The sequence below is a fragment of the Dasypus novemcinctus genome, chromosome 18 (assembly GCF_030445035.2).
Source record: "Dasypus novemcinctus isolate mDasNov1 chromosome 18, mDasNov1.1.hap2, whole genome shotgun sequence".
NCBI lineage: Eukaryota > Metazoa > Chordata > Mammalia > Cingulata > Dasypodidae > Dasypus > Dasypus novemcinctus.
The window spans coordinates 64401193-64428201 of record NC_080690.1 but is presented as its reverse complement, the minus strand read 5'-3'; the positions used below and the strand labels follow the sequence as shown (position 1 = coordinate 64428201).

The following is a 27009-nucleotide window of genomic DNA, read 5'->3' as shown; positions in this document are numbered from 1 at the left end:
AACATGATAATCCAAAATAATAGATCTAATCTTGCTAAGCCTTGGGATACCTTAGTCTACAATATACCAAGGCAACTCTGGCACTTCAACTTCATTTACTGTAGGCCACTTTTGGATCCATATTGCAACCAACTGGAGTATTAGAGCCCTTTCTAAATCCTTGAGCTAAAACACTGAATCCAGAACCCCTGCTTAGTGAACCCATATCAATAAATCAAGACCAATCTAATTTTATATTACTTCCAACATGATTTCATACCCTTAAGATACATTTCTCCACGTTATCCTCCCATATTTGTCTGTGTAAGTTGGAAATATCATGCAGTTCTTTTGGTGTATAGTTCACCTCATCTTGATCACAGTTGTGTCTCAGCTTTGGGAACTGCTGGGTCTTGTTTCTAGTTATAGGTCTAGAAGCACACAGCAGGTAGGAGGAGGTACTGAGGAGAATCAGCTATGCCTTGCAGTCAGCTAACTATCTCAGAGGTCATTACGGATTCTTCAGAAAAGGGAGGTTTAATTTCCTCAAGCAGGAGTGGAAGGGCTGCTTCTATTGGCAAAAAAAGACTTGGTAAAATTAAGGGTTTGATGCCCCCAGCTTCAGCTTCATTGGGGTATGCCCATAGTCCCATCCCAACACTCCTTCCAAAGCCATGTCCTCAACAGAAAACACTCTTATGAGGTTGGGAATTCAATTTATAATTCAGACAGTCACAGAATAAGACTCTGGGTTTGGTTTTCAGACATCTTAGCTTTGCAGCTACAGGATGTGTTTTAGGACAGATATAGAAGGCTTCAGGTCATTTTGATTGAGCTTGGTATTTAAGACTATGAACCCATCTTTCTTTCACCACCTTCTCTAGGGTAGTTATAAGCAACTGGTCAATACTATTGTACTCCTTGGTTTGACTAAAATATTCTATGGTAGCAAACATATGGTTACCAAGAACTTTGCTTTTTATACATATTTGATCAGGAGTATCCAATGGCATTATTCTGAATAACTCTATTGTCACATCTTTACTTAGATCTAAGAAGATCAGATAACCAATTCCAGGAAAACCAGAACCACTATAGAAAATTCACCCCTAAGATTCTATTGCTCTAGAACCACTTTCAGTATCAAAATCTCTATTAGTTAGGTTCAACCAGAAACAGAACCAGTAGGAGATATATATTAAAAGATTTCTTGCATGATTATGGAGACTGGCTAGGCAAGCCAAAAATCCATAGGTAGGCCACCAGGAAGGGCAAATTGGAATTCCGAGGCATGAACTGAAGCTGCTCTCCTCAGGCAGAACTTTATCTTCAAGTATGTCGCAGGTCTGCTCTCAAAGTCTTTAAATTGATTGAATTAGGCATACAGATATTATCTAGGATAATCTCCCTTACTAAAAGTCAATTGATTATGGACTTTACTCACATCTAAAAATTACCTTCATGGGAAGGTAGTGTTTGAATAACTGAGGACAGCACCCTAGCCAAACTGATACAAAAAAACTGATCATAACAAGTACTGAGGGAAATTTTAAAAAAGAGGAAAGATCTTAAATCACAGATCTAACGTCACATCTGAAGGACATTGAAAAAGAAAAGCAAACTAAATTCAAAGTGAGCAGAGGAAGGATATAACAAAGATTAGAGTGGAGAAAAATAAACTATAGAAAGAAAAAATAGAGGGAATCAACAAAACCTTTACTTGAAAAGATCAGTAAAATCAACAAACCTTTAGCTAGACTGACAAAAGAGAGGATGCCATTAACTAAAATAATAAATAAAAGGGAGCACATTACTACCAAAACCACAGAAATAAAAAGAATTATAAGTGGACACTATCAACTGCATGCCAACAAATTAGATAACCTATATAAAATGGGTAAATTCCTAAAAACATACAAATTAAACTGGAAGAAGGTAGGAAGGACAAGGAGGATGAGGAGGAGGGAGAGGGTGAGTAGTAAGGGTGAGTGGCAAATCAAGAAAATGCCACTTAGAAGTAGGATCTCATGGTGCCCTGCATGGCCCCTTCTCCATCTCCTCATCGCGTTGGTGCAAAGCCAGATTGCACTCCCACTGAGGATATCTGGTCTTGGTTCCAGTGGGAGTAAAGTAAACCTCACGGACATATTGGGAGCATGAAGGACTTGATGTCCAAGAACTTGTCCTATATACAGAAGGTGGCTCACCGAGCTCTCCTATGGAATGTTATAGAGGTCAGGTTGTTCTACTGGGGGCAAGGGAATGCTGCCTGTAGGATATACAATGCAATGCTCAGGACAGGATAAAACTGTTTCCCAGGGAAGGGGAACATTCATATCTGTGTAAATGAGGCAATTCCTAGGGCAACAAGCAGATGCACAGGACAAGAGGTATGCACAAAAAGATCAGGGAGGCCCCTACTCTTGGGCCTGGAACTATCTGAAATTGGTTAAAGTAGGGAATTTTAGGTTGTATATATGTTACCAGAAGAAAAACAAAAACACCACAGAAGTGTACAACACAAAGTGAATTATAATGTAAACCATGCACTATAGTTAATATAATTAAAATAATAGTGTTTCATGAATTGTTAACAAAGGTACCATGAATGTAAAATGGTACCGGAAAAACTGAGTGTGTAAGAGGGGAAGGGGTGTTACATGGGAACTTTGTGCTTTTGCATTACTTTTCCATAAATTCGCAACTGCTCTAATTAAAAAAAAAAAAGAAAAAAGACCACCACATAGAAATTCATCAGCAAAAACTGGTTAAGAAAAATATAATAATCAGTACAATGAATATTTTGCAGGCATTAAAAATGTTGGAGGTACATTTTATTAGCACAAAAAATATCTTCAATTGTTTCAATAAGAAAACAATCAAGTTAGAAAATAGTATATATGTTTCTAATTTAATAAAATTCTACACAACTATTACCTGTATGCAGATACCCTGAAGCAGGTTCACCAAAATATTCTTACTGGTGAGTTCCTACTGCCCTCTACTTTCTTCTTTGGTATTTTCTGTACTAACATGCTTATTTTCAATGTTCAGGCATTATTTTTGTATGTACAAGAATATGAAAGTTACTTTTACTTTGAAATAAAAAAAAAAAAAGGCTCCAGTACATTCACACATGGATAATATGGCAAACCAAAGACACAAGAATTTATATTTAAATATAATATGCAATAAAGCACATAAATATAATATGTAATAAAGCACCCAGTCTCTAGATAATTAAGGGAGGTTCGGAGAATGATTATACTGAACATCAGTGTGTGAAACACACAGGAGATATTTGTGGTAGTGAACTTAATCCTTAAATGGATATCCAATCAATACCGTTATCACTTAATCCCATTGGGAAGGCTCATTCCTTTTTCATGCATAGAAGAATGATAACATATAACTATGCCCCCAAAGCTTTACACTGTAGCTAGGCTTAGAGCTAAAATGGGCTAACACACAGGGCCAGAATTGTACAGAGAAGTCCATGGGGACAAATGGGAACTAAAACAATGGCAGGGAGGAGATGCAGCTCAAGAGGTTGAGCGCCTGCTTCCCATGCATGAGGTCCTGAGTTTAACCCCCAGTACAAAAAAATAAAACAAAACAAAACAAAACTGGCCTCTCAAAGAGAGGGAAAACTAGATATAGAGCTAGGGATTTTATCTTGCAGTTTGAAGACGTGAATTACCCAGCACATCGAATAAGACAGCTTTCTTCCCTTGGCTGTGAACAATAACAACAAAATAGAAATAACCAACCCAAACCTCCTCCCAAAACAGGTAGGCTCCAATTGTTACCACTATTTTGTAACTATCTTGAAGATTCAGGTCACCGGAGATGGCGGAAACAAGCCCTACCTGTGGTCTGAACAGTTCTGGGAGGCAAAACATCTTGGTTTAATCTAATGAGTTTTTTCGGTTACAAATAATTTTGAGAGAAGATGACTAAATTTGTCATCTGGCTTAACACGGGGGAAAAAACTTAAGGCCCTAGATTCTGATGCTATGTATACAGTTAAGACTTAACAGGCCAAGACTGCTATCCTTAGAAAGGCCTGCTTGCAAGGTTAGCCCTTGACTGTGTCTGGGAACTTGGAATTTTGGGAAAGTTCCCACCATTTCCTGATTGATAAGAGGGGCCCAATGTGTCTAAACTATTAAAAACAATGTCTATGTTAAACACCTGCTTTCCTTTTGGGTGTCTGGACTTCTTATAAGCGCTGAGCAAAGTGCCTATGTGACCACCCCCCAGTAAAAATCTTGAGTATTGAGCTTGCTTGGTAATCGTACATGTAATAATTCGATGCTGAGGTAAAAATTTAGCACGTAGGAAAAGGACTATTGAAAGCTTGTGCTTGGTTTCTTACAGACTTCAACCTATGTGCCTTTTCCCTTTGTTCATTTTACTATGCATCATTTCATTGTAATAAAGCATAGTCGTGAGTAAAACCACATACTATGCCTTGTGAGTATTGCTAGCAAATCCAGAACCTAGGGGTGGCTTTGGGGACACCTGAGACACCATGGGCCTTAATCAGTATCTAACGTCCTATGAAGACATGGTCCAGGAAATCAACTGTTGAAACCTGTCTCTCCCATTAGATATACTTGGCTAACAAAAGGCATTTAACAAAACACACTAAAAAATATCACTGTGGTGTATGTAAGGAATGGCTTCCAAACCTCCTCTTTGTCCTTACTGATTCCACATCCTGTGAGGATAAGAGAAACAGAAAAACCCACAAAATGCTCATTTCCAAAGAAAGTCACTAAGGGTGTTCGTTTACACATGGCCTTGTACATGCACATGTACATACGCACACCGTCTCACACACACACTTGAGTTTGATTACATTATGAAGGCTATACTCTGATTCAATAAATCCCACAGTATGTTTTTCTGTCATTACAGCTATATGCCATCATTTTTAATGGATTCATGTCATTATAGGAATATATCAAAACCCTAATTCTTACAGATAAACTTATTTTGATGCTTAAAAATTCAGTGATATCACTGATGTGGCAATTCATCTTGTTGATGTTTTAATCCCAAAACCATAAATTCCTATGATCTGATTTCCAGATTGAAGAGATGTACAGCATACATCCTGGTAGTCTCCTTTCCAAAAGCCATGCTTTTAGAACCACCAATAGGGAAAAGCAGGTAAATGTCAGCCCTGACCCAATAATAAACACATCTGGTAAAACTGTCAAATGCCAGTGAACTTTCCTGTTATTAGTCAGGGGAAGTAAAGGGGGCAAGGAACTATGCAATATTAATGTCCTTCAAATATGGCAGAGTCTCTATACCTGAGAAGTTTTGATAACAAAAAGCTACAGCAATTAGAGGGCAATCATGTCAAATTCCGGAGGAAAATGCAGATCTGAAATCAAAGCTCGATCCTAAGTTGACCAAGAAAATTTTTGTCTTTGGTTAACTACAAAAGATGGAACACTAGACAGGGCCCCAAATAATATGACACAACTTGATAACAGAGGCTGGGGAAGGACAGGAGCCAACAGCAATAGGGTAACATACTGTATTAATATTGCAGACTGCCAATACCAAACAGTTTTCTGCAGCTGATGTTTGTTTCTGAATTCAATTCAATTTTGCAGGTTTCCTCTCTTGGATACCATTTTCAAATATTGTCCATTTTCTCCTTTTGATTCATTTAATAAACAAGTACTGAGTGCGCCAACAAAGTGCTTGTCAGTGTCAAGATTGTGCAGCAGAGTTCTTGCCCTCATGGAGGCCACACTCTCTGGGACGTCAATCTTGGCATGTTCATCATTTTAGCTTTGTAAAAGGCCTGATAGAAAACTATTATCCATATAAGGTAACCTGAGTGATACCTGATAAATGTCAGATTCAAACTGAAGCCCTTACTTGCTGCCCCACTTACAAGGCTTCTCTTCTCGGCTGTGGTCTCTTGACCCCCAGGATGTGGTGAGCTATGGGGGAAACACTGTCTTTTTTTTAACAAGTGTTTTCCCTCCCACAAGATCTGAGGATTACAAGTATTCAATTTGCACATGAGTTTTTAAAAACATCATTTTATAGAGCATCTTTCCTGCAAGGATTCTCTGATGTTCTTAGCACTCTCACTGTTTTCATAAAATTTATCATGAGGATCAATTTGCCTTTTTGTGATGCTTTCTGTGATGGTTTACAAGACTTGTTTTCCAATTAAAGACTTTACCACATATATCACATTTGTAAGGTTCCTCTCCTGTGTGAACTCTAAGATGATGCCGAAGTTGTGCAGACTGACTGAAGACGTTACCACAAACATCACATTTGTACGGTTTCTCTCCCGTGTGGACTCTCTGGTGTATGTCAAGATTCACGCTCCACTTGAAGCTCTTCCCACACTCCTCACATTTGTATGGTTTTTCTACAGTGTGCACTCTTCGATGAGCTTGGAGCAGTGAATTCTGACTGAAGCGTTTCCCACACTCTTCACATTTAAATGGTTTTTCTCCACTGTGGCTTCTCAGATGGGTCAGAAGGTTTGAGGGCCGACTAAAGCCCTTCCCACACGCCTCACAATTATAAGGTTTCTCTCCTGTGTGGATTCGACAATGGATTTTAAGATCTGCTCTACGATTGAAGCCTTTTCCACACTCTTCACATTTGTACCGTTTCTCACCAGTATGGATCAACTGGTGAACTTGAAGTCGTGAACTCTGATTGAAGCCTTGCCCACACTCCTCACACGTAAAAGGTTTCCCTATACTGTGGGCCTTCTGGTGGATTTTAAGATAAGAATTCTGACGGAAGCCCTTCCCACACACCTCACATTTGTATGGTTTCTCTCCTGTGTGGACTACCAGATGAACTTGATATTGAATTTTCACCCTGAAGCTCTTTCCACACTCCTCACATTTGTAAGGCTTCTCTCCAGTGTGGACTCTCTGATGAACCTGAATATATGAACTGTAAATGAAGCCTTTACCACACACTTTACAAATGTATGGCTTCTCTCCAGTGTGGGTTCTCTGATGGGCCTGAAAATGTGAAGACTGAATGAAACTTTTACCGCATTCACCACACTTATAAGGTTTCTCTCCTGTGTGGATGCTCATATGGAGAGAAAGATTTGAGCTACAAATGAAGCCCTTCCCACACTCCTCACATTTGTACGGCTTCTCTCCCGTGTGAACCATGCAATGACGATTAAGTGCTGATCTACGACGGAAGCTCTTACCACATATGCTACACTTGAATGGTTTCTCTCCAGCATGGATTCTCTGATGTTCCTGAAGATGTGAAGCATGAATGAAGGCCCTCCCACATTCCTCACAATGATAAGGTCTTTCTCCCTTGTGGATTTTGTAATGAACTTTAAGTCCTGAATTACGAACAAAGCCTTTCCCACATTCCTCACACTTGTATGGTTTCTCCACAGTGTGGACTTTCTGATGAGTTTGCAGGTGTGAACTCTGACTGAACTCCTTACCACACTCAGCACACTTATGGCGTATCTCTCCCATGTGAACTCTCTGATGAATATGAAGAGCTGAGGTATAACGGAAGCTTCTGCCACACTCGTTACATATATGTGACTTCTCTCCTGAGTGCAACCACTGATGAAGATTAAAGCTGGAGAGATCACTGAAGGTTTTTTGACACTCATTACATTGGTAAAATTGCTGTCCTGTGTGAGTTATAGATAGTCCTGTCCCAACCTGGCAGAGTGAATCATCCTGCTTGGGAGACTGAGGACTCTTTATCGTGGAGTCTTGACACTTGGTTAAGTCACTTGCAATTTGTTTCCATATTTGCCAGTAGGAAAGCTTTTCAATTGGTCCTGCTGGTAGGGCAGTCTCCATCTCATTTTGGCTCTTGCCTCCTGTAAAGACAGAGAATTCAGAGATGTGGGCAAGTGAAAACTTTGGTCAGGGTTTTCAAGATTTCACACTAAGGACAGCACCTGAGACTTTAATGATCCAGGAAAGGATCAGTTTGCCTTTAACATTGTGTATCATGTCTTCTGATTTATATGCCTATAAAATCCAAAAAGAGGCTCTTATCAGCTAAGTATTTATGAGATCCATTAGATCACACCACGTCTCCAATGTGAGATACAAGTTAGAAACAATAGTTCTTGTTGTTTTCAAATGTCACATGGCACAAAAGTTAACCTGTCACTATTTCTATTAAATTTCAAAGTCAATGGAGAATGTTGAAGTGAACTATATAATTAATAAGTTATATACAAATAAAAAACATATAGATAATAAAATATTAATTAACAGTAACTATAAGGAAAAATAATAACATAATTAACATTTTGCATATTTGGGTTTATATTACATCTCTTAAATATCGTGTACTTAGAAAGTTGAAGTGATAACAAAAATTGTCCTGAAACCTAACAGTAATTCAGATATGCTGGTGGAAAGTAGAAAGATAGAAATTAACCTTTACAATATAGGCAGGGTCTGGGAGAAGGAAAAGATCATGGCACAGCACAAATTCTCAAAGCCAACCACAGAAAGGAACTTCTATTCTACCTGGAATGTTTCCCAGATATGTGCGTGCATGTGGCTCCTCACTTCTTTTAGGACTCTGCTCAAATATCAGTGTATCACCTCTTTACCACACAGTGTAAAACATTAAATCCTGTGCTTGAGCATTTCAGCTCTGGCAACATTCATCCTCCTTGACTCTGTATATGTTCTACCTAGTATTTATTCATCTGGTATGCTATTTAAGCCATTTTTTCCTTATTGTACGCCATTCTCTCCACAATTTAATATTAATGAGGACAAGAACCTTATACTGCTTCCTACTTTATAACCCCTGTCTAGAACAGTGACTGGTACATAGTGAGTCCTCAACAAACTCATGTTGAGTGAACATATAAATCCCAGATTGACTTATGGATGGGTCTGTGTGTGTGTATACATACACATATATACATATGGAGACAATGTATTATCCATGTAAACTATGACAAAATTATGTGCAGGGCTTTCTGGTGATTATCAATGCTGATCTGTTGCTCTCTGGCACGATTAGTTGGTTAGCCTTTCTAAGCCTTGAAAAAGTATAGTCAAATTCTTTAATCAACTGCTACAGCAAAAAAAAGTATTTAGAGCAAGCCAAGGTTCAAGTTTCAGAGTCCAAGCTCACTCAAACACGTGTTGCTCATGGTATAGAATAGATACGGCTCATCCTGTGAGCAGCATCTTAGAAAAAAAATTTGTTTTTCTTAACGGCATGTACTATTCTGATAATGGCCAGTGTGATTACCGACAAGTATAGTTTTGATTCCTTTTTCTTAAAACAATTGCTTTTAAAGAATAAAGTGTTTCCTACTCTGATATAAAAAAAAAAAGTAAGCATGAAGGATGTATGCACCAATTCCCTCTGAGTCTTTTGCATATCGCTTTGAAAACAAATATGAAAAGAACTTTGGATGTAGATAAATTGGCCTTTCACAGCAGTTTTTCAAATTGAAGACAGCAGCTGTGTAATAAATTTAAAATTTTGAATAAGTATTTAGGAAAAAACAGAAGAGAAGAAGGGAAAACTTCATTACATGAAATATCTCCTATAGTCATACATACAAATCTATACAGACAAACGGACTGTTTGCACTGGTTACAATGAAAGATATGTTTCTTATTATGGTTCACGTTCAAAACATTTGAATAATTATGTTATGGATGTTACCAAGTCCTTAAACAAATTGCTCAAATGGAAAGATAAGTCCCATAGTGGAAACTTGAAAAAATATAAATAAGTAATGCAGGGAAGCGGACTTGGACTTGGCCCAGTGGTTAGGGTGTCCATCTACCACATGGGAGGTCCGCGGTTCAAACCCCGGGCCTCCTTGACCCATGTGCAGCTGGCCCATGTGCGATGCTAATGTGCGCAAGGAGTGCCCTGCAACACAGGGGTGCCCCCCGCATAGGGGAGCCCCACGCGCAAGGAGTGCGCCCCGTACGGAGAGCCACCCAGCGCGAAAGAAATTTCAACCCACCCAGGAATGGCGCTGCACACACAGAGAGCTGACACAGCAAGATGACGTAACAAAAAAGAGACAGTTTCCCGTGCCGCTGACAACAACAGAAGCGGACAAAGAACACGCAGCAAATGGACACAGAGAACAGACAAGGGAGGGGGCAATAAATTAAAAAAAAATCTTTGAAAAAAAAAAAGTAATGCAATGTATCCCTCTTGGCATGGACTGCAGTTTATGGTTATATTAATAAACTATCACTTTAAAATAGTTTTTTTGAAGAGGGGAGAGTCTTTCTGAGGATTTATCAATTTTGAGTGGGCAGTTTCCTGGTTCTTTCCAGCTTATATAGTTTGTAAATTCAAAATAAAACACCAGATCTTCAGAAAACAATGGAAATGCTATGTGAAATCCACGTTTTTAAAGCACACATGTACATCATATTTTGAAACAGAAATGCCCAGAAATATAGGCAACATTCAGCTGTGAAATTTGTGTTACCTTCACTCTAAGTCGTCCCCCTCTAGCCCTGGGAAGGGGAAACCTGGGAGGCAGCTGTGCATGTGCACTTTGGAAGAAAGAATTGGGCTGTGGCTGAGCAAATCTTTTAAGGGAAAATAGGTTGCAAGCCAGTTATTACCACAGATCTTAGGAAATAATGTGTGTGGGAGCTATGAAGTATAAACAGGGTCACAAACAGACACCTGTACATCAATGTTTAAAGCAGCATTATTCACAATAGCCAAAATGTGGAAACAACTGAAATGTCCATCAATAAACGGATAAACAAAGTATGCTATACATACAATGGATTATTATCAGCCATGAGGAAAAAGGAAGTTAAGAGAAGTGCTGCAACAAGGAAGTAACTTGAAAACATTATACTCAGTGAAATAAGTCACATTTTGCAAAAATAGTATGATATCATTTATAAGAGACAACTAGAAATAGCAAATTTGCAGGGATAGAAAGCACCTTAGAGGTAAGTGGATGTGGCTGAAGCAGTTGGGCACCCACCTACCACATGGGAAATCCCAGATTTGGTTCCCAGTGCCTCCTAAAGAAGACAAGCAAGACAGCGAACTAATGCAACAGGCTGGTGTGGCAAGCCGATGCAACAAGATGATGCAATGAGGAAACACAGTGAGGAAATACAATGAGACACAACAAGCAGATATAGGAGGTGGCTCAAGTGATTGGGCGCCTCCCTCCCATGTGGGAGGTCCCAGGTTTGGTTCCCAGTGCCTCCTAAAAAAAGACAAGGAGACACAGAAAGCATACAAAAACAGACACAGAGAGCATACATCAACCACAAACAACTGGGGGGGGGATAAATAAATATTTTACAAAAACAAAGAAAGCAGCTTAGAGATTACTGAGGAAGGGGAAATAGGAGGGGGGAAAGAAGGAGTGTTTGTTGTAAAAATAAGGAATAAAAGAAAAAAATAGAAAGAACATCTTCTATCATCTGGGTGTGCCCAATATAATTAAAAGGGTCCTTAAAAGCAGAAGAGGAAGAAAAGAGAGAGAAACTAAAGCGATAACAATTAAATGCAATACATGACACAGGAAGGGATCTAAGAATGGAGGGGAAAAGGCTCACACGGACATGACAGGGACATAAAGAAAAACTGGAATATACAATATACAATGTAAGCTTTATATCAAGTAAATATCTTGAACTTCATAATTTAAGGTGATTGCATAAGTGAATATCCTTGTTCGTAAGAAACATACATGGAAGTTTTATGTGTTCAAGGATTATGATGTGTGCAAAATCCTTTTAAATGTTCAGAAGATAGAATTGGTGAATCTGGGTATCTTGGGAATTGGGGGGTTGTTGGAGTCCTCTAAATGGGGTTTGTTATTTTTGCAACTGTTCTCTAAGTTTGAAATTCTTTCAAAATTAAAAAAAAATTTTTTTTAAGGGGAAGAGGGAGGTAAAAGTCGAGGTAAATGTGATTTCAGGACAATGGTCAGAGAGATGCAACAAGGCTGGCTTGGATAAGGAAGGGGGACCATAAGCTAAGGAATTTGGGTAGCCTTTAGAAACTGGAAACGGTTAAGGAAATGGATTCTTCTCCACAGCCTCTAGAAAGAAACAGCCCTGCTGACAGCTTTATTTCAGCCCAGTGCAACCCATGTTGGGCTTCTGACCTATAGAAATAAAAGATCAATCTGTTTTGTTTTAATCCACTAAATTCCTGGTCATTTGTTATAGCAGCATTAGGAAACCAATACAGTGCCTTTAACATGAGTTAGAACCAGCAGTGAGGATAATGTGGCTGGAAAAGACTGAGCAAGAGGGAAAAAATGGGAGGTGTTATCAGAGAGGCAGTGGGGGATAAAGAACAGACAATGAAGGATTCTATGAGCCACTTTAAGAGGCTTATAAATTTAGGAAAAATAAATTCCATAATGGGTTTTGGGGCAGAGGAATAACAATTTGAGTTACATATCTAAAGGATCACTATGGCTGCTTCACAAATAGACTGTAGGAGGGGAAGAGTGGTAGCAGGGCAACCAGTCTGGAAGCTGTTGCATGAATCCAGGAAGGTGGATTGGTCATGTGGACCAGGGCAATAGCCACAGGGGTGATGGTCAGACAGAGAGACACATTACATTTACAAGGACCCCCGAGCTGCCTGGAAATTTCCTGAATTCCCTTCTCTTCAGGTTGCTGTCATCATTATCCAAAGCACTTTTTTCCCCTTCTAAGAGGTCTGTATCATATCTGAAGGGCTGATGCTCAGTGAACATGCAGTCACATATTTTAAACAAACACGCTATTGGTACAATTTACTGGTAAATGGGTAATTATTGCATACTCATCAATGAATCAAAAGTAGCATTTTCCAAACCTTTTTTTCCATGACCCACTTAAAGAAATAACATTTATTTCAAAACCCATATATATACCCATGAATATTTATTACTAAACAAAGGTTGAATGCTCTATATCTAACCTCATTTTCATTAAATTTCCTCCTGCTGGCTCTCTCATCACTCATGCAATTGGCCAGATTTTTGCTGCAACATGTTCCATTCTTCCCAACAAACTTTAAAATTTTCTACCCTATTTACTTCATTAAAAATTGTCAATAAGAAAGTCTGGTCCCCAAACTCAGGCAACCATTTCAATAGCCCCAAAGACTTAAACACAAAGACACTCAGGAGGGCTGGTATTTCATATTAAAGGGCTCCTGTGCTCACCCGTGGACAGCAGGTTCCTGAAGTTCTCCACCATCACATTTCGGTAGAGCTTCCTCTGGGCAGAATCCAGCAGGCCCATCTCCTCCTTGGTGAAGACCACAGCCACGTCCTGGAAGGTCACTGCTTCCTAAAACGTCAAGCACATATAAACTCAGGCCTACCACCATCATCCACTTGAAGAGGGGCAGCACTGAGAAACTGGAGAAAATGAGTGGGAAATAATTTGGGACTCTGAAGGACCCAAGTCAACCTGTAGATTTCCCAGCCCTGCTTTTTCTATCCTGTCAATAACTTACATGGATTCTCCTCCCCATCACTAACAGGCAGCAATGAAGAGTTCTCATATTTTCCTTGGTGTCCTGTGAGGATTCTCATAAGCAATCCTCTAGGACTCAGAATATTGCCCAATTGTCCAGAATGTTTAGCAATTCAGTCACAATAATGTTTCACAACACCCACTCTCCTCCTCTCATACACACCAACCCTGGGTATTATGACTTTTTTTCAAAGATATATTTTTTATTTATTTCTCTCCCCTTCCCCCATCCCCCGCTGTCTGCTCTCTGTGTCCATCTACTGTACGTTCTTCTGTGTCCGCTTGCATTCTTGTCTGTGGTACTGGAAATCAGTGTCTCTTTTGCTTGTGTCATCTTGCTGTGTCAGCTCTCTTGTGTGCATGGCATCACTCCTGGACAGGCTGTGCTTTTTTCACGTGGGGCAGCTCTCCTTGCAGGGTTGCACTTCTTGCGTGTGGGGCTCCCCTACACAGGGGACACCCCTGCATGGCATGGCACTCCTTGCGTACATCAGCACTGTGTGTGGGCCAGCTCACCACATGGGTCAGGAGGCCCTGGGTTTGAACCCTGGACCTCCTATACGGTAGATGGACACTTTATCAGTTGAGCCAAATCCACTTCCCAGCCCTTTTCTTTAATGTCTGCCTAACTAACAAACTTTTGGTAATCCCTATTGGCTGGGTATGTAGTTTGTCACCTTCATTCTCAAGGCACCCACATGTTAATCACAGCATTCATGTCATGGTCTGGAGCCAGCGTGTCTCACTGCACATCCCAGGTCTGCCCCCTACCAGCCCTGTGACCCTGGGCGAGTTCACGTAAGACCTAGTTTCCTCCCTGTATAATGGTTTTGCATTACTGGGTTCTATCAAGGATTAAACAAGGGAAAATATATATAGAAAGCTTTGGAACAGTGGGTAGCACAGACTGAGTGTTTAATAAACATTAACTATTCCTATTATAAAATAGCATTATTATTATTTCATCCTATTTTATGTCTGAATAGTATTCCAGGGTATTGAAGACCTATGATATATTAACCTGTTCTAAATAATGCATTTAATTTTAGACAATCTTCTCATTTTAACAAATACTGCAAAGAACATCATTTTATGTGGATTTTACTCTCCTGGCTGATTAAGACAAAATTCAAAAGACTATAAAAAGAAGATAAAAATATCAAAAAATAAGCACACTTAAAGTTTTGATCAGATAATGGCAGATTTTCTTCTCAATTTTTCCCCCTGCTTTGCTTATCTTTCAAGGGAGTATAAGCATCTCTTTCAGGTCCAAATCTGGTTATTAGTTTTCACAATGTTTTGTCAATGTGATTAGGAAAAACAATTTTTTATAATTCTCACTTTTTTATTATAAATGGGCACTGATATTGCCCTCTCTAGTTCTCCTTTTATGTTGCCTGTTCACATCCTTTGCTCACATCCCTATGGATTTTTGTCTTTAGCCTATGGACCTATAAGATTCCTATTAGGGATTTTATGCCTTTTTCTAGCTGTATGGTGTAAATATTTTCACCCCAGTTGTTGTTGTTGTTATTATTTGTAACACACTGCAAGGTCTCTTTTGCTATGGAGAAATGTAAAAGTTCTATACAATGACTGAGCTAATCACCGTACTGGTCTGGCTGGAGCACTAAGCATCTCGGTGCCTTCAAGGTGAGACATCAGGAAGAGAAGATGAGCTCCCTGAGGAGGGAGCCAGGTGAGGAGCAGCACCACCCATGGAAATTATCACTCAAAAGGGCACAAAAGAGATGGGTCACAGAAAAGAAATCCCAAGTGGCCAACAGACTATGGAAGGATGTTCAACCTTACTAGAAATCAGGGGCAGGCAAATTATAATAATAATGAGGTACAATTTCTCACCTACCAGACTGGCAAAATTAAAAAAAAAAAAAAAAGAAAAAAAAAAGGAGGCAGGTACTCAAGACCTCCAAGCACCAGCACAGTAGGGTGCAGGACCCTAAATGGAGAACTCTTCCTCTCTCTCCTCTTGTCTTTCTCTTTCCGTCCAAGAGAATGCCTAATACCCTGGCCCATGGTTTCCTGTGTGACCTGAGCAGGTTTCTCATGTCACATTTAGAATGAAGGTGGGACCAAGCACCTCCTCACTCACCTGTTCCAAGAAGTAAGTGTAGTGACAGTGACAGAATGCAAGTGCCTGGTATCCTTGGGCATGTTAAACTAAAGTTATGCATTACTTTGATAAAAACAAATACATGAAGGAATAAAAATAGACCAGGGGAGTGGGTGTAGCTCAGTTGGTTGAGCATCTGCTTCCCACATATGAGGTCCCGGGTTCAATCCCTGGTGCCTCCTAAAATATAGATAGATAGGTATAGATAGGTAGATCAGTGAATAAAACATACATGGGGTATGACTGACACATACGGAAAACAGAATCTGTCTCTACCTGCATGAAAATATCCAATAACATGTGTGTGTAGCAGCAGTTAGGCCCTGTTGCTCCATGCCATACAGGATATTCTATCTACAAAACGGACAGCAAGTCACACATCAAATGTACCCTCTTAGTATTGAGTTCCTGGTACACTGAGGGCAAAAAAAATTGGCAGATTTGTTTCAGAACTGATGGTGGGAAGGGGAGGAGCTTTATGTAGAAAAATACCACTCCTGTTACTTAAAACAATAAAATTACTGAACTACCTGAATGTCTATGAGGGAGAAGTAGTTATAAAAGTAAACCAATTCAATGGAAATATGATGTCAACTTTCAATAAATGCATTCATTACCTAATGCTGTATAGTAATCAATTTGGCCTCAAACAGAGACCTGGCCTTTGTCCTGGTTCTTGGGGAGATAGGAATCTTTGGAGTTTCCTGTGACAGTAGTGCCTTTTGTCATTCATGAGGGGCCCAAGGACCATGGCTGACAGTTAATATGCTAACAAAAGACAGGGCAGGGCCAGCCTCATCTAAAGACCAACTATGTGATAGAGGTGTGGGCTGGGAGCCAGGCCCTGACTGCAGGACTCCCCAACCTCTGGGATGGGAGGGGGCACTGAAGACTGAGCTCAACAGGTGGGCACTGATTTCATTAATCATGCCTATACAATGAAATTCCACATAAACTCAGGATACTCAAGCTCAGGGGAGCTTCTAGGGTTGATAAGATACATTGCTGTGCCCAGAAGGTGAGGCTTTTTGATTCAAGGTGGAAAAAACATGCAAGTTTGTGTTTGAAACCCTCCCTGATCTTTCCCTATGTGTCACTTCTTTTGGCTTCTTCAAGAATCCTTTTACTATAATAAAGCTATAAGTGAAAGTACAGCATTTTCAGTGAGTTCTGTGAATTGTTCTGGCAAATTATTGAGCCTAAGGGGAGTGGTGGGAATGCCTGAATTGGAAGCCAGTTGGTTGGATGTGTAGATGACCTGGCCTCCACACTTTGTGGCTGGTGCCTGAAGGGCAATCTGATAGAGGATTGCCCTTAACCTGTGGAGACTGGCTTAACTACAGGTAGTTAAGAGTCAGAAGTGGACTGGATTTCATTGCACTACAATTGCTCACAGAAGTTTTTGTAGTCTTTATAGTTGGTGTCAGAAGTTACTGAACTTTCATTCCAGTCTTATTTTTGAAATAAAAAACAACAACAACAGTAAAATAAAACACAAAACAGATCCAAATAGAACAAAAAGGAACAAAGGAAGCACAGATCTTCAAATCCCTGTAACACTCCTTGAGTTCTTCCCAAGAAAGATAAAAATGTGTGTCCAATGGGATTTTAGCAGCAAGAAAGACAAGCCCTACTCACCTTGAACATGGTCATTTTCCTTCTTGCTTCTGGAGATGTACAGACTCTGGAGATATGCAGAATCTTGGGAAGAACTGTTCCTGGTAGAATACCTTGAAAGGCAGAAAAAGGGCATGAAAGGGTGGCCAGGGATGTCTCTCACCTATGTGGGCATTTATTGTGAATTAGCCAAGGGGTCCTTCCTGGGAGAGGATATAAATGCACATGGTTTGCTGGGCAGAGTAGACCACAGATATTTGATTCCTGCCCAAACACACACTGGCACCATCACCAGTGTTGTCTTCTGGCTCCCAAGGTGGCGATTCTGATTCTGGGTAGAGTGGGTGTTGAGACAATATAACGTACAGACTGAGTCAGCTCTGGGCTCATATGGCTGGATTTAAATCCTGGCATGGTTTCTCACTTAGCTGTGTCACTTTGACAGCAGCAGAAAGATTGGGCCAGACATGTATGCAGTATATACATAAGGGTTTGTCTGCTCCCACTGGAACTGGGACCTGGGATCTGTACTGGGGGCATGGGCTTCTCAGTGCTAACCTCGTGAGGGAAAGAAGGAAGAACCAACAGGGCACCAGGAGACAATACTGTGTTCAAGTGGGCCTTTTCTGGCCCAGTCTATCTGCTGTACCAGAACTTGCCGAGTGTTTGTAGAAGGCAGTTCATTGAGCTCTCCTACAGAATGCTGTGGGAAAGGAGTAAAGTTATGTTGCCAAGGGCAAAGGACTGCAGGCTGTAGGACATATAGTGCAGTGCCCCGGACAGTCATTGGGCAAGAGGGAATATTCATTTCCCTGTAAATGGGGGAATTCCTAGGGCCACATGTACAGAAAGGATCAGGGAGGCCCCTACTCTGTGGTCTGGAGCTATTCTTCAAATGCCTTGTATGGACAAGTCCTGAAGGAGCACACTTGCACAGGTCAATCTACAAAGACTGAGAAAGTTTTATTTTCTTCCTTTTCTTTTCTTAGCTCCTGGGATTCAAGGAAAGCTCTATCATAACACTAGCTGGATATAAACCTAAGGAACAGAAAACTCAGAGTCTAAATTCCACTGATAACACAACTAAAATATCAAAATGTCCAGGTTTCAACAAAAGATGGCAAAGCATACAATGAAACAGGAAATGACGACCCAGGAAAAAGAGAAGATTAAGGGATTAGAAGCCATTCATGAGGACTCAAAAAAAAGGTTCTAAATATGTTCAAATATCTAAAGGAAAACATGGGGAAAGACCTGAAGGAAATTAGGAAAATGACAAATGAACACAAAGAAAATATCACCAGAGAAATGGAAATTATGAAAAGGAACCAAACAAAGCTGAAGACCACAGTAACAGAAATGAGCAATTCCCTAGAGGGTCAAGAGCAGACTGAAGACAGCAGAAGAAAGAATCAGTGAACATGAAGACAATTATCATCAAGTCTGAGGAGTAGAAAGAAGCAACCTATGGGAAACCATCAAACATACCAATATATGGATTTGAGGAGTCCCAGGAGAAGGAAAGAGAAAGAAAGGAGCAAAGAGAATATTCAAAGAAAGTGACTGAAAATGTCCCCAATTTAACAAAAGACACGAATATATACATTATAGATGCTCAATGAACTCCAAACAAGATAAACCCAAATAGACCCTCATAACATCATTTTATAATCAAACTGTCAAATGCCACAAATTAAGACAGTTCTAAAAACTGCATAAGAGAAGCAAGGTGCCTTGTTAAGGGAGCCTCAAAAAGATTAAGTGCCTAGATCTGTTGGAAACCATGGATGCAAGAAGACAGTGGGATGACCTACTGAATTCTGTGCCCAGCAAAACTGTCTTTCAAAAATGAGGGAGGAATTAAGACATTCCCAGGTAAACAAGAGTTGAGGGATTTCATCACCATTAGATCAGCCTCACAAACAAATGCTCAAGAGAGTTCTGCAGGTTGAAAGGAAAGGACACTAGACAATTGACTAAAGCCACATAAAGAAATAAAGATCCCTGGCAGAGATAATGATATGGATAAATATAAATAGCAGTAGTGTTGAATTATTTATTTGTAATGCCACTTTACTTCTCATTGAATCTAAAAGGCAAATGATAATAAATCAGTGGTTTTAGACTCGTAATACATAAATATGTAATTTGTGACAAGAACTACATAAAGGTGGAGGGACACAGAGGTATAGGAGCATAGTTTATGCATGCTACTGGGGTTAAGTTGGTTATCAAAGTGAATGAGATTGTTACAGATTTAGGATGTTACATTTAAGACTCATGGTAACCACAAAGAAAGTATCAGAGTATACGCAACTCATAAAGACAGGAAATACAGTACAAAATATCAGGGAGGAGGGGAAGGGGTAATGGGGAGTTAATGTAATGTGAGTACATGGTTTCTGTTTGGGGTGATGGGAAAGTTACAGCAATGGATGGTGGTATGGGTACTGCAACACTGTGAATGTGATTCATCCCACAGAATGGCGTTCTTGGGAGAGGGTGGGATGGGAAGGTTTATGTGGTTTAAATGTTTCTAGGAGTGGGTATAGCTCAGTGGTTGAGCACCTGCTTCCCATGTATGAGATCCTGGGTTCAATCCCCAGTACCTCCGAAAAAGAAATAAAAATAAAAATAAAATGGAGGTTAAACCACCTTATTTTTTAAAAATGGGAGCAGTTGTAACACCTGTCCCATTTACAAGGTCCCAGGTTCAATCCCTGGTAGCTCCTAAAAAAAAAAAAGTAAATGTTTTACAATTTTAAAAAAGAACAAGAAAATAAAGAGATAATGACAATTAAATGCAATACATGATACCAGATGGGATCTTGGAATGGAGAAAGGGCTCAAAAGGACATGACTGGGATGTAAGAAAAAAACTGAAGTATAGAATGTAAGTTTTATATCAACGTTAAATTTCTTGAACTCGAGTACTGCAATTAAGATGATTACATAAGTGAATATTCTTGTTCATAGGAAATATATGTATTCAAGAAATATAATGCTTTCAAATATTCGGAAAATAGAGAGATAACAGATAGATGGAATGACAGAGCAAAGGTGGCAAAATGTTAAAACTGGTAGATCTGGATATCCAAGGGAATGGTGGTACTTTGTAGTTCTCTGTATGGGTTTGTATTATTTTTGCAACTTTCCTGTAAGTTTGCAGCAATTATTTCAAAATAAATAAAACAAAACAGGACACGTCACTACTTTTGAGGTACCCTTGCTGATAATGCATAATCTGAATCCAAATATGAAAAATGATAAACCTCAAATGAAGGTCTCTCTCTATAATAACTTGTCTATATTCAGAACCAACAAGAACAACCATACACACACACACACAAAGAAAGGCTATGAAATTGTTCCAGATTAAGGCAATCTACAGAAACAGAATAACTATAGGTAATGCATAAAATTGGACCCTGAACTGTTACAAATAAGGGACAAAATTATAAAGGACTCTACTGGTGCAAAAGAACAAGTTTAAATATGGATTATGGACTAATGTTATCATTATCATCTAGTAAATAACACTATTAACCACTGTTAATTAGTATAATATTTAATATTATCCAGAATGCTATGCTAAAACTCTCTAACCAGCCCCTCCTGAACGCCGCCTACCAAGACACCCCCTGATTCTCAGTGGGGTTCAGCTTTCTTGCTGCAGCAGGCTAAAATAACTTGTCTGTGATTAGGAGTGTAATCAAAGCAAACAGGCAAAATGTAAACAATTGGTGAATCAAGGTAAAGATAGTATGAGGTTTCCTTCTACTATTTTTGCAACTTTTCTATAGGTTTGAAATTATATGAAAATAGAAAGTTAAAAAATCAGGAAACAAGTTACAGCAATAACAGTAGTAATGATAAAGATAATGAGGACGACAATAAAATCATATGACAGTTCACTAGACTATTCTTTCTTGGTGGTGTTTGGAAATGTCCATAGTTTAAAAAGATAAAGGGGAAACATGAAAAGTATAACGCCAATTTTATAAAATGTTTATAAAAAATATACACAAAGCACCACTAAACAGTAATGCAGTGTAAGCTTAATAGTTGCTTACATCCTGGAAACGAGTAGTTTTTTTCTACATATTTTCTGTATTTTTCAAATTCTCCACAGTGATACTGTTGGGAATACAAAATATTATTCGTAATAATAGTTCAGAGCGTTTTTAAAACTCAGAAAAGTCCAAGCCCTTTAGCCTTGTTTTCAAGGTCTGCCACAATAAAGCCCTAACCTGCTTTTTCTGATACCAGCCAGATCCCCGTGGCCTGGGGAGAACAAAGAGATGAGGAACTCGGGCTCCGGACTCAGACTGCCTAGGTTCCAAGTCCAGCTCTGCTCCTTACTAGTTGAGCAATTGCTGGCAAATAATTTTTGTTACATGTTTCTCAGGCTCTTCATCTTTAAAATACGGCAAAATATCAGTACCACTTCAGAGTCGCGGTGTGGTGTAAATGTCTTAATTTGTTTAAAGCCCTCAGAATGGAATTTAACAACTAAGGTTTAATTATTATCATTACGCATGCCTGAGGCCAAGTCCCACACATTCTCCCACATATTTGAACATATACGTGAAAGAAGAATGCTAAGTCTTACTTAGATAAGGCTTTGCTGCCGGGAGCCAGGGAGGCACTCCGTGCAAGCCCTCTTTGAGAAGTCAGGGTTGGGGGACTAAAGAGGCTGCGAAATAAATACCGCGACTGTATAACCGTCCCCGAGAAACCACAGTTAAATCTCCTCCTTCACGTGGACGAGGTGGAGGCAACCGTCTCCTTCCATAAGAGTTCAGGAGTCAGGGAAGATCCAGCTTTCTGCAGGGATCAAAGAAAGGGTCCAGCACCACTGCAGCTGGGCGTTCTGATCCCAGGCGGGTCCAGCGCTTTCAGGTCGAGTGCTCTTCGGGAAGATAACCAGTACTAGTAACAAGAAACTGCCGTTCACCACTTGACAGGATCTGTTTTAAGACTTTGTTTATACGCTGTCTCCCTGTTCTAATTTACCCTATCAGGAAGGTATTTTACACAACAGCGACCAGAGGCACAGTGATAAGTAACTAGCCCAATGCTATACCGCGAGCACTTGGCAGAGCGTTTGGAAAAAGAGGTGGGGGATTCGGGTGGGCGGGATGGAGTGGCGGAGAACCTTGCAGACCCTTCAACCCGGCGATGTTCGACTCCAGCCCTTCTCCAAACCTGAAAGGCGCAAATCGCCCCAAACGTGACGAGGTTGCGCATACGGTAACGCAAAGCCCGGCACTCGCCCTCAAACCGCCGCTCTCCGCCGCGACTTCTCTCCTAAGTCAACCGCTGGTTACTCGCGGGCCCTAAGAGCAGAGCCAAGAAGTTCGGGAAGGGTGAGCGACGTGGAAAAGACTCACACACCCCCGGAAAAGACGGGCACTCACTTCGCCCTCCTGGAGCGGAAGTACTTGTATTACGAGCTCTTGACCACAGGTCCCAGAATTCCCTGCCCTGCCTGTCTGAGCGGAAGTGCCGCTGCTCCACGGAACTTTTGGACTACGATTCCCAGAATTCCCGATGTTGGACGTTTAGACGGAAGCGTTCGCGCACCTATCGAGCTCCTGCTCTACGTTTCCTAGAAGGCGGAAAGGGAATAAAGTTCTCAGCTTCTTTCTACTGAGGTTTAAGTGCTTGCGACCATCTGGAGCTCTTGGATGTAATGTCCAAGGGAAACAACGTGCACAGTCTCGACCTCTTGGTTGGATTGCTCCACTGAGGGGGGCGTTGCAGTACCTTTCCCTGAATTGTTGAGTGGAAAATATTCCTTAGGCATGACTTCTGGAAGCCAAAATTATGATCCGACCATTGCTAGAAGACACAATATTCATAGACTCAATTGGGAATAACAGTTTTAGGGGGCACTAGATGACAAGAAAAAGGATGGGAATGGCTTGTATAATCTGATGATATCAGAATAAATTTTGGAATTTAAAGAATGGGCAAGGTAGAATGGTTTGGCTGGAGTAATAAGGAGCAAGAAACCAGGACCCAGTGGCTTGGAAGGAAAAGCAACCAATCAGATGCCTAGACATCAGGAAAAAATTAGAAACTGTACTAAAACAGGAAGAGATGGCCCAGCCAAAGCCAAAAATCCTGATGACACTGAGTTTAAGACAATAATAATAACTGTGCAAATCTCTTAATTCAAGGAATTGAAGGAAAATATGACTAATTAAACTATACATTCTTATATAATCAATAAGAGAATACATTGCAAGAGAAATCAGTAGATATCTTGAGACAAATGAAAATGAGAACCCCACATATCAAAACCTTTGGGATAGAGGAAAGGCAGTGCTGAGGGAAATTTATAGCCCTCAATACTTACCTTAAAAAAAAAGAAGAGGGAAGCAGATGTGGCTCAAGTGATTGGGCTCCCATCTACCATCTGGGAGGTCCTGTGTTCAATTCCTGGGGTCTCCTGGTGAAAGCAATCTGGCCCATATGGAGAGCTGGCACAAGAAGATGACAAAACAAGAGGGTAGTGGATGTGGCTCAAATGATAGAGCATCTGCCTACCATATAGGAGGTTCAGGGTTCAAACCCAGGGCCTTCTGGTCCATGTGTGAGCTGGCCCACACGCAGTGCTCCCGCACACAGGGAGTGCAATGCCACACAGGGGTGTCCCCTGCATAGGAGGGCCCTATGTGCAAGGAGTGCACCCTCCAAGGAATGCAACCCTGTGCAAAAAGTGCCGTCTGCCCAGGAGTGGTGTCACACACATGGAGAACTGACACAGCAAGATGATGCAACAAAAAAGACAGATTCCTGTGCTGCCTGACAAGAATGCAAGCAGCCACAGAAGAACACACAGCGAATGGACACAAGAGAGCAGACAATGGGGAGGAGGGATAAATAAAAAAATAAATCTTTTAAAAAAAGAGAGACATAGAGGAAGGACAATGAGAGTCACAGCAAGCCAGGGAGCTGAGGTGGCTCAAGAGATTGAGTGCCTCTCTCCCACATCAAAGGTCCTAGGATCAATTCCTAGTGCCTCCTAAAGAGAAAAAAGAGAAGACAAGACAAGCAGACACAGAGAGTGCACGGTGAACACAAAAACACAATGGGGGGGGGGAGGGATAAATAAAAATAAAATTTTTAAAAAGCACTAAAATCAAAGACCTAACTGCACACCTGGAGGAACTAGAAAAAGAACAGCAAACTAATCCCAGATCAAGCCAAAGGAAAGAAATAATAAAGATCAGAGCAAAAATAAATGAAATTGACACCACCAACAAAAAATAGAATCAACAAAACCAAAAGTTGGTTCTTTGAGATCAACAAAATCAACAAATCCTTAGCTGGACTGACAATGAAAAAAAAAAGATGCAAATAAAATCAGAAATGAGAGGGGGGACATTTCCACTGACCCTGCAGAAATAATTTTTCATGATTAAGAATGTCGTTAGAAGTTCCTTTTCTATGGGAGGATTGCATCCAGCATCCAGGTGGAATCTGACCCTCCTCTTGACATAGAGGTGCAATGGACACAACCAATCCAATGTCCACATAGAAGAGGTGGCATTGGATTGGGAAAAGTGGACATAATGGACAAAGGGTATGGGGAAAGGCAGGAAGAGATGAGAGGTGGAGGCGTCTTCGGGACATGGAGCTGCCCTGGATGGTGCTTCAGAGGTAATCACCGGACATTGTAAATCCTCACAGGGCCCACTTGATGGAATAGAGGAGAGTATGGGCCATGATGTGAACCAATGTATATGAGGTGCAGAGGTGCCCAAAGATGTACTTACCAAATCCAATGGATGTGTCATGATGATGGGAACGAGTGTTGTTGGGGGGGGGGGAGAGGGGGGGTGGGGGGGTGGGGTTGAATGGGACCTCACATATATATTTTTAATGTAATATTATTACAAAGTCAATAAAAAATAAAAAAATTAAAAAAAAAAAAAAAAGAAGTTCCTTTTCTGACATGAAGAGGAAAGTCACTAGAGCCTCTTTCTGCATCTGATTACAAATAAAATCTCTGGGGGAAAAAAAAGAAAACAGTAACTAACTGATGACTCTAAAAAGTAAAAGCAAAAAAAAAAAAAAAAGTAAAAGCAGACAGTAAACTAGAAAATAGGTCAATGGAAAATATCTAATCTGAAGAACACAGACAAATACAAGAAAAAATAAAGAGCACCTCAGGACCTGTGGGTCAGTCTCAAACATCTAACATCAGACTACTATAGGGAGGGAAGCAGTTGTGGCCCAACTGATAGGGTGTCTGTCTACCATATGAGGGTCTAGGGTTTGATACCCTGGGCCTCCTGACCTGTGTGGTAAGCTGGCCCATGCACAGTGCCACCGTGCGCAAGGAGTGCTGTGTCACACAGGAGTGCCCCCATGTAAGGGTGCCCCATGTGCGAGGAGTGCGCCCCACAAGGAGAGCCAACCTGCATGAAAAAAGTGCAGCCTGCCCAGGAGTGGCGCTGCACACGTGAAGAGCTGATGCAACAAGATGACACAACAAAAAAGAGATGCAGTTTTCCAGTGCCACTGGATAATGCAAGTGGACACAGAAGAACACAGAGTGAATGGACACAGAGAGCAGGGGGGAGGGGAGAGAAATAAATAAATAAATAAATATTTTACAAAAAGAATACTATAGAGAAGAAGAAAGAATAGGGACAGGAAAGTACTTTTAAAAATAATGATTGAAAATGACACAAATTTGATGGAAGACAGAAATTCACAGATTCAGAAAGGTCAAAATACCAGAAACAGGAGTAACTTAAAGACAACCAAGCCTAAATGCATCATAATCATACTGCTGAAGATGTAACAAAAAATCTTGAAAGCAGTTAGAAAAAACCATAAATACAGGGGTGCAATAATTGATCATTTGAAAATGTTGTATTGGAAACAATGGCAGTCAGAAGTAAGGGGGAAATCACCTTTTAAGTTCTGATGGAATAAATTGTCAAGCTGGAATTATATGTCAAGTGAAAATATTTTACAGGTGTGAATGCAAAATGAAGACATTCTCAGAGGAAGGAAAAGTAAAAGAAGTCATCCCCAGCATATCTGATCTAAAAGAAATGCTTGAACAAGTTCTTCAGACTGAAGGGAAATGATACCAGAGGGAGAAGCTTGGATTTTCAGGAATGAAAATTAACAGAAATTGTGTATATATAAAACTCTACATTCTCTTTTTTTTTTTTTTTTTAAAGATTTTATTTTTATTTAATTCCCCTCCCCCGGTTGTCTGTTCTCTGTGTCTATTTGCTGCGTCTTGTTTCTTTGTCCGCTTCTGTTGTCCTCAGCGGCACGGGAAGTGTGGGCGGTGCCATTCCTCGGCAGGCTGCTCCCTCCTTCGCACTGGGCGGCTCTCCTTATGGGTGCACTCCTTGCGCGTGGGGCTCCCCTACGCGGGGGACACCCCTGTGTAGCACGGCACTCCTTGCGCGCATCAGCACTGCACATGGGCCAGCTCCACACGGGTCAAGGAGGCCCGGGGCTTGAACCGCGGACCTCCCATGTGGTAGACGGACGCCCTAACCACTGGGCCAAAGTCCGTTTCCCTCTACATTCTCTTTTAAGTTCCTCAAAATATGCATGCCCTAAACCAAGTGTCCATCAACAGAAGAATGGATAAGCAATTTGTGGTATATACGTACAATGGAATATTACCCAGCTGTAAGAAAGAATGCAGTATTAACACATGGTATAACACGGATGAATCTCGAAGATCTTATGTTGAGTGAAGTAAGCCAGTCACTGAAG

The 27009-nt window shown here is 40.5% G+C and overlaps 1 protein-coding gene and 1 non-coding gene across 4 annotated transcripts; one reads left to right on the top strand and one right to left on the bottom strand.

The window, feature by feature from the left end:
• Positions 1-2798: 2798 nt before the first annotated feature.
• On the bottom strand, positions 2799-22715 carry LOC101432899 (zinc finger protein 234-like). 3 transcript variants are annotated; one of them, XM_058280378.2, is made up of 4 exons: positions 22668-22715; positions 17269-17360; positions 13181-13307; positions 2799-7849 (listed from the first exon to the last, which is right to left on the bottom strand). In XM_058280378.2, exons 2-4 carry the CDS (start codon positions 17281-17283, stop codon positions 6129-6131), a joined length of 1863 nt encoding a protein of 620 aa, XP_058136361.1. In that variant the 5' UTR covers positions 17284-17360; positions 22668-22715; the 3' UTR covers positions 2799-6128. The 3 variants fall into 3 exon arrangements, with proteins under 3 accessions (XP_058136361.1, XP_071065410.1, XP_071065411.1); XM_071209309.1 differs by having other exon boundaries at positions 22456-22706; XM_071209310.1 differs by having other exon boundaries at positions 22645-22706.
• Positions 19787-19861, top strand: TRNAG-CCC (transfer RNA glycine (anticodon CCC)). The gene has a single exon. It is a non-coding gene; the product is annotated as a tRNA-Gly (tRNA).
• Positions 22716-27009: the final 4294 nt, after the last annotated feature.

Coding starts and splice junctions, on each gene's coding strand:
- LOC101432899 (XM_058280378.2), bottom strand. Junction 7,850..13,180: donor CAGGAACCTGCTGTCCACGG/GTGAGCACAGGA, acceptor CTGTCTTTACAG/GAGGCAAGAGCCAAAATGAG.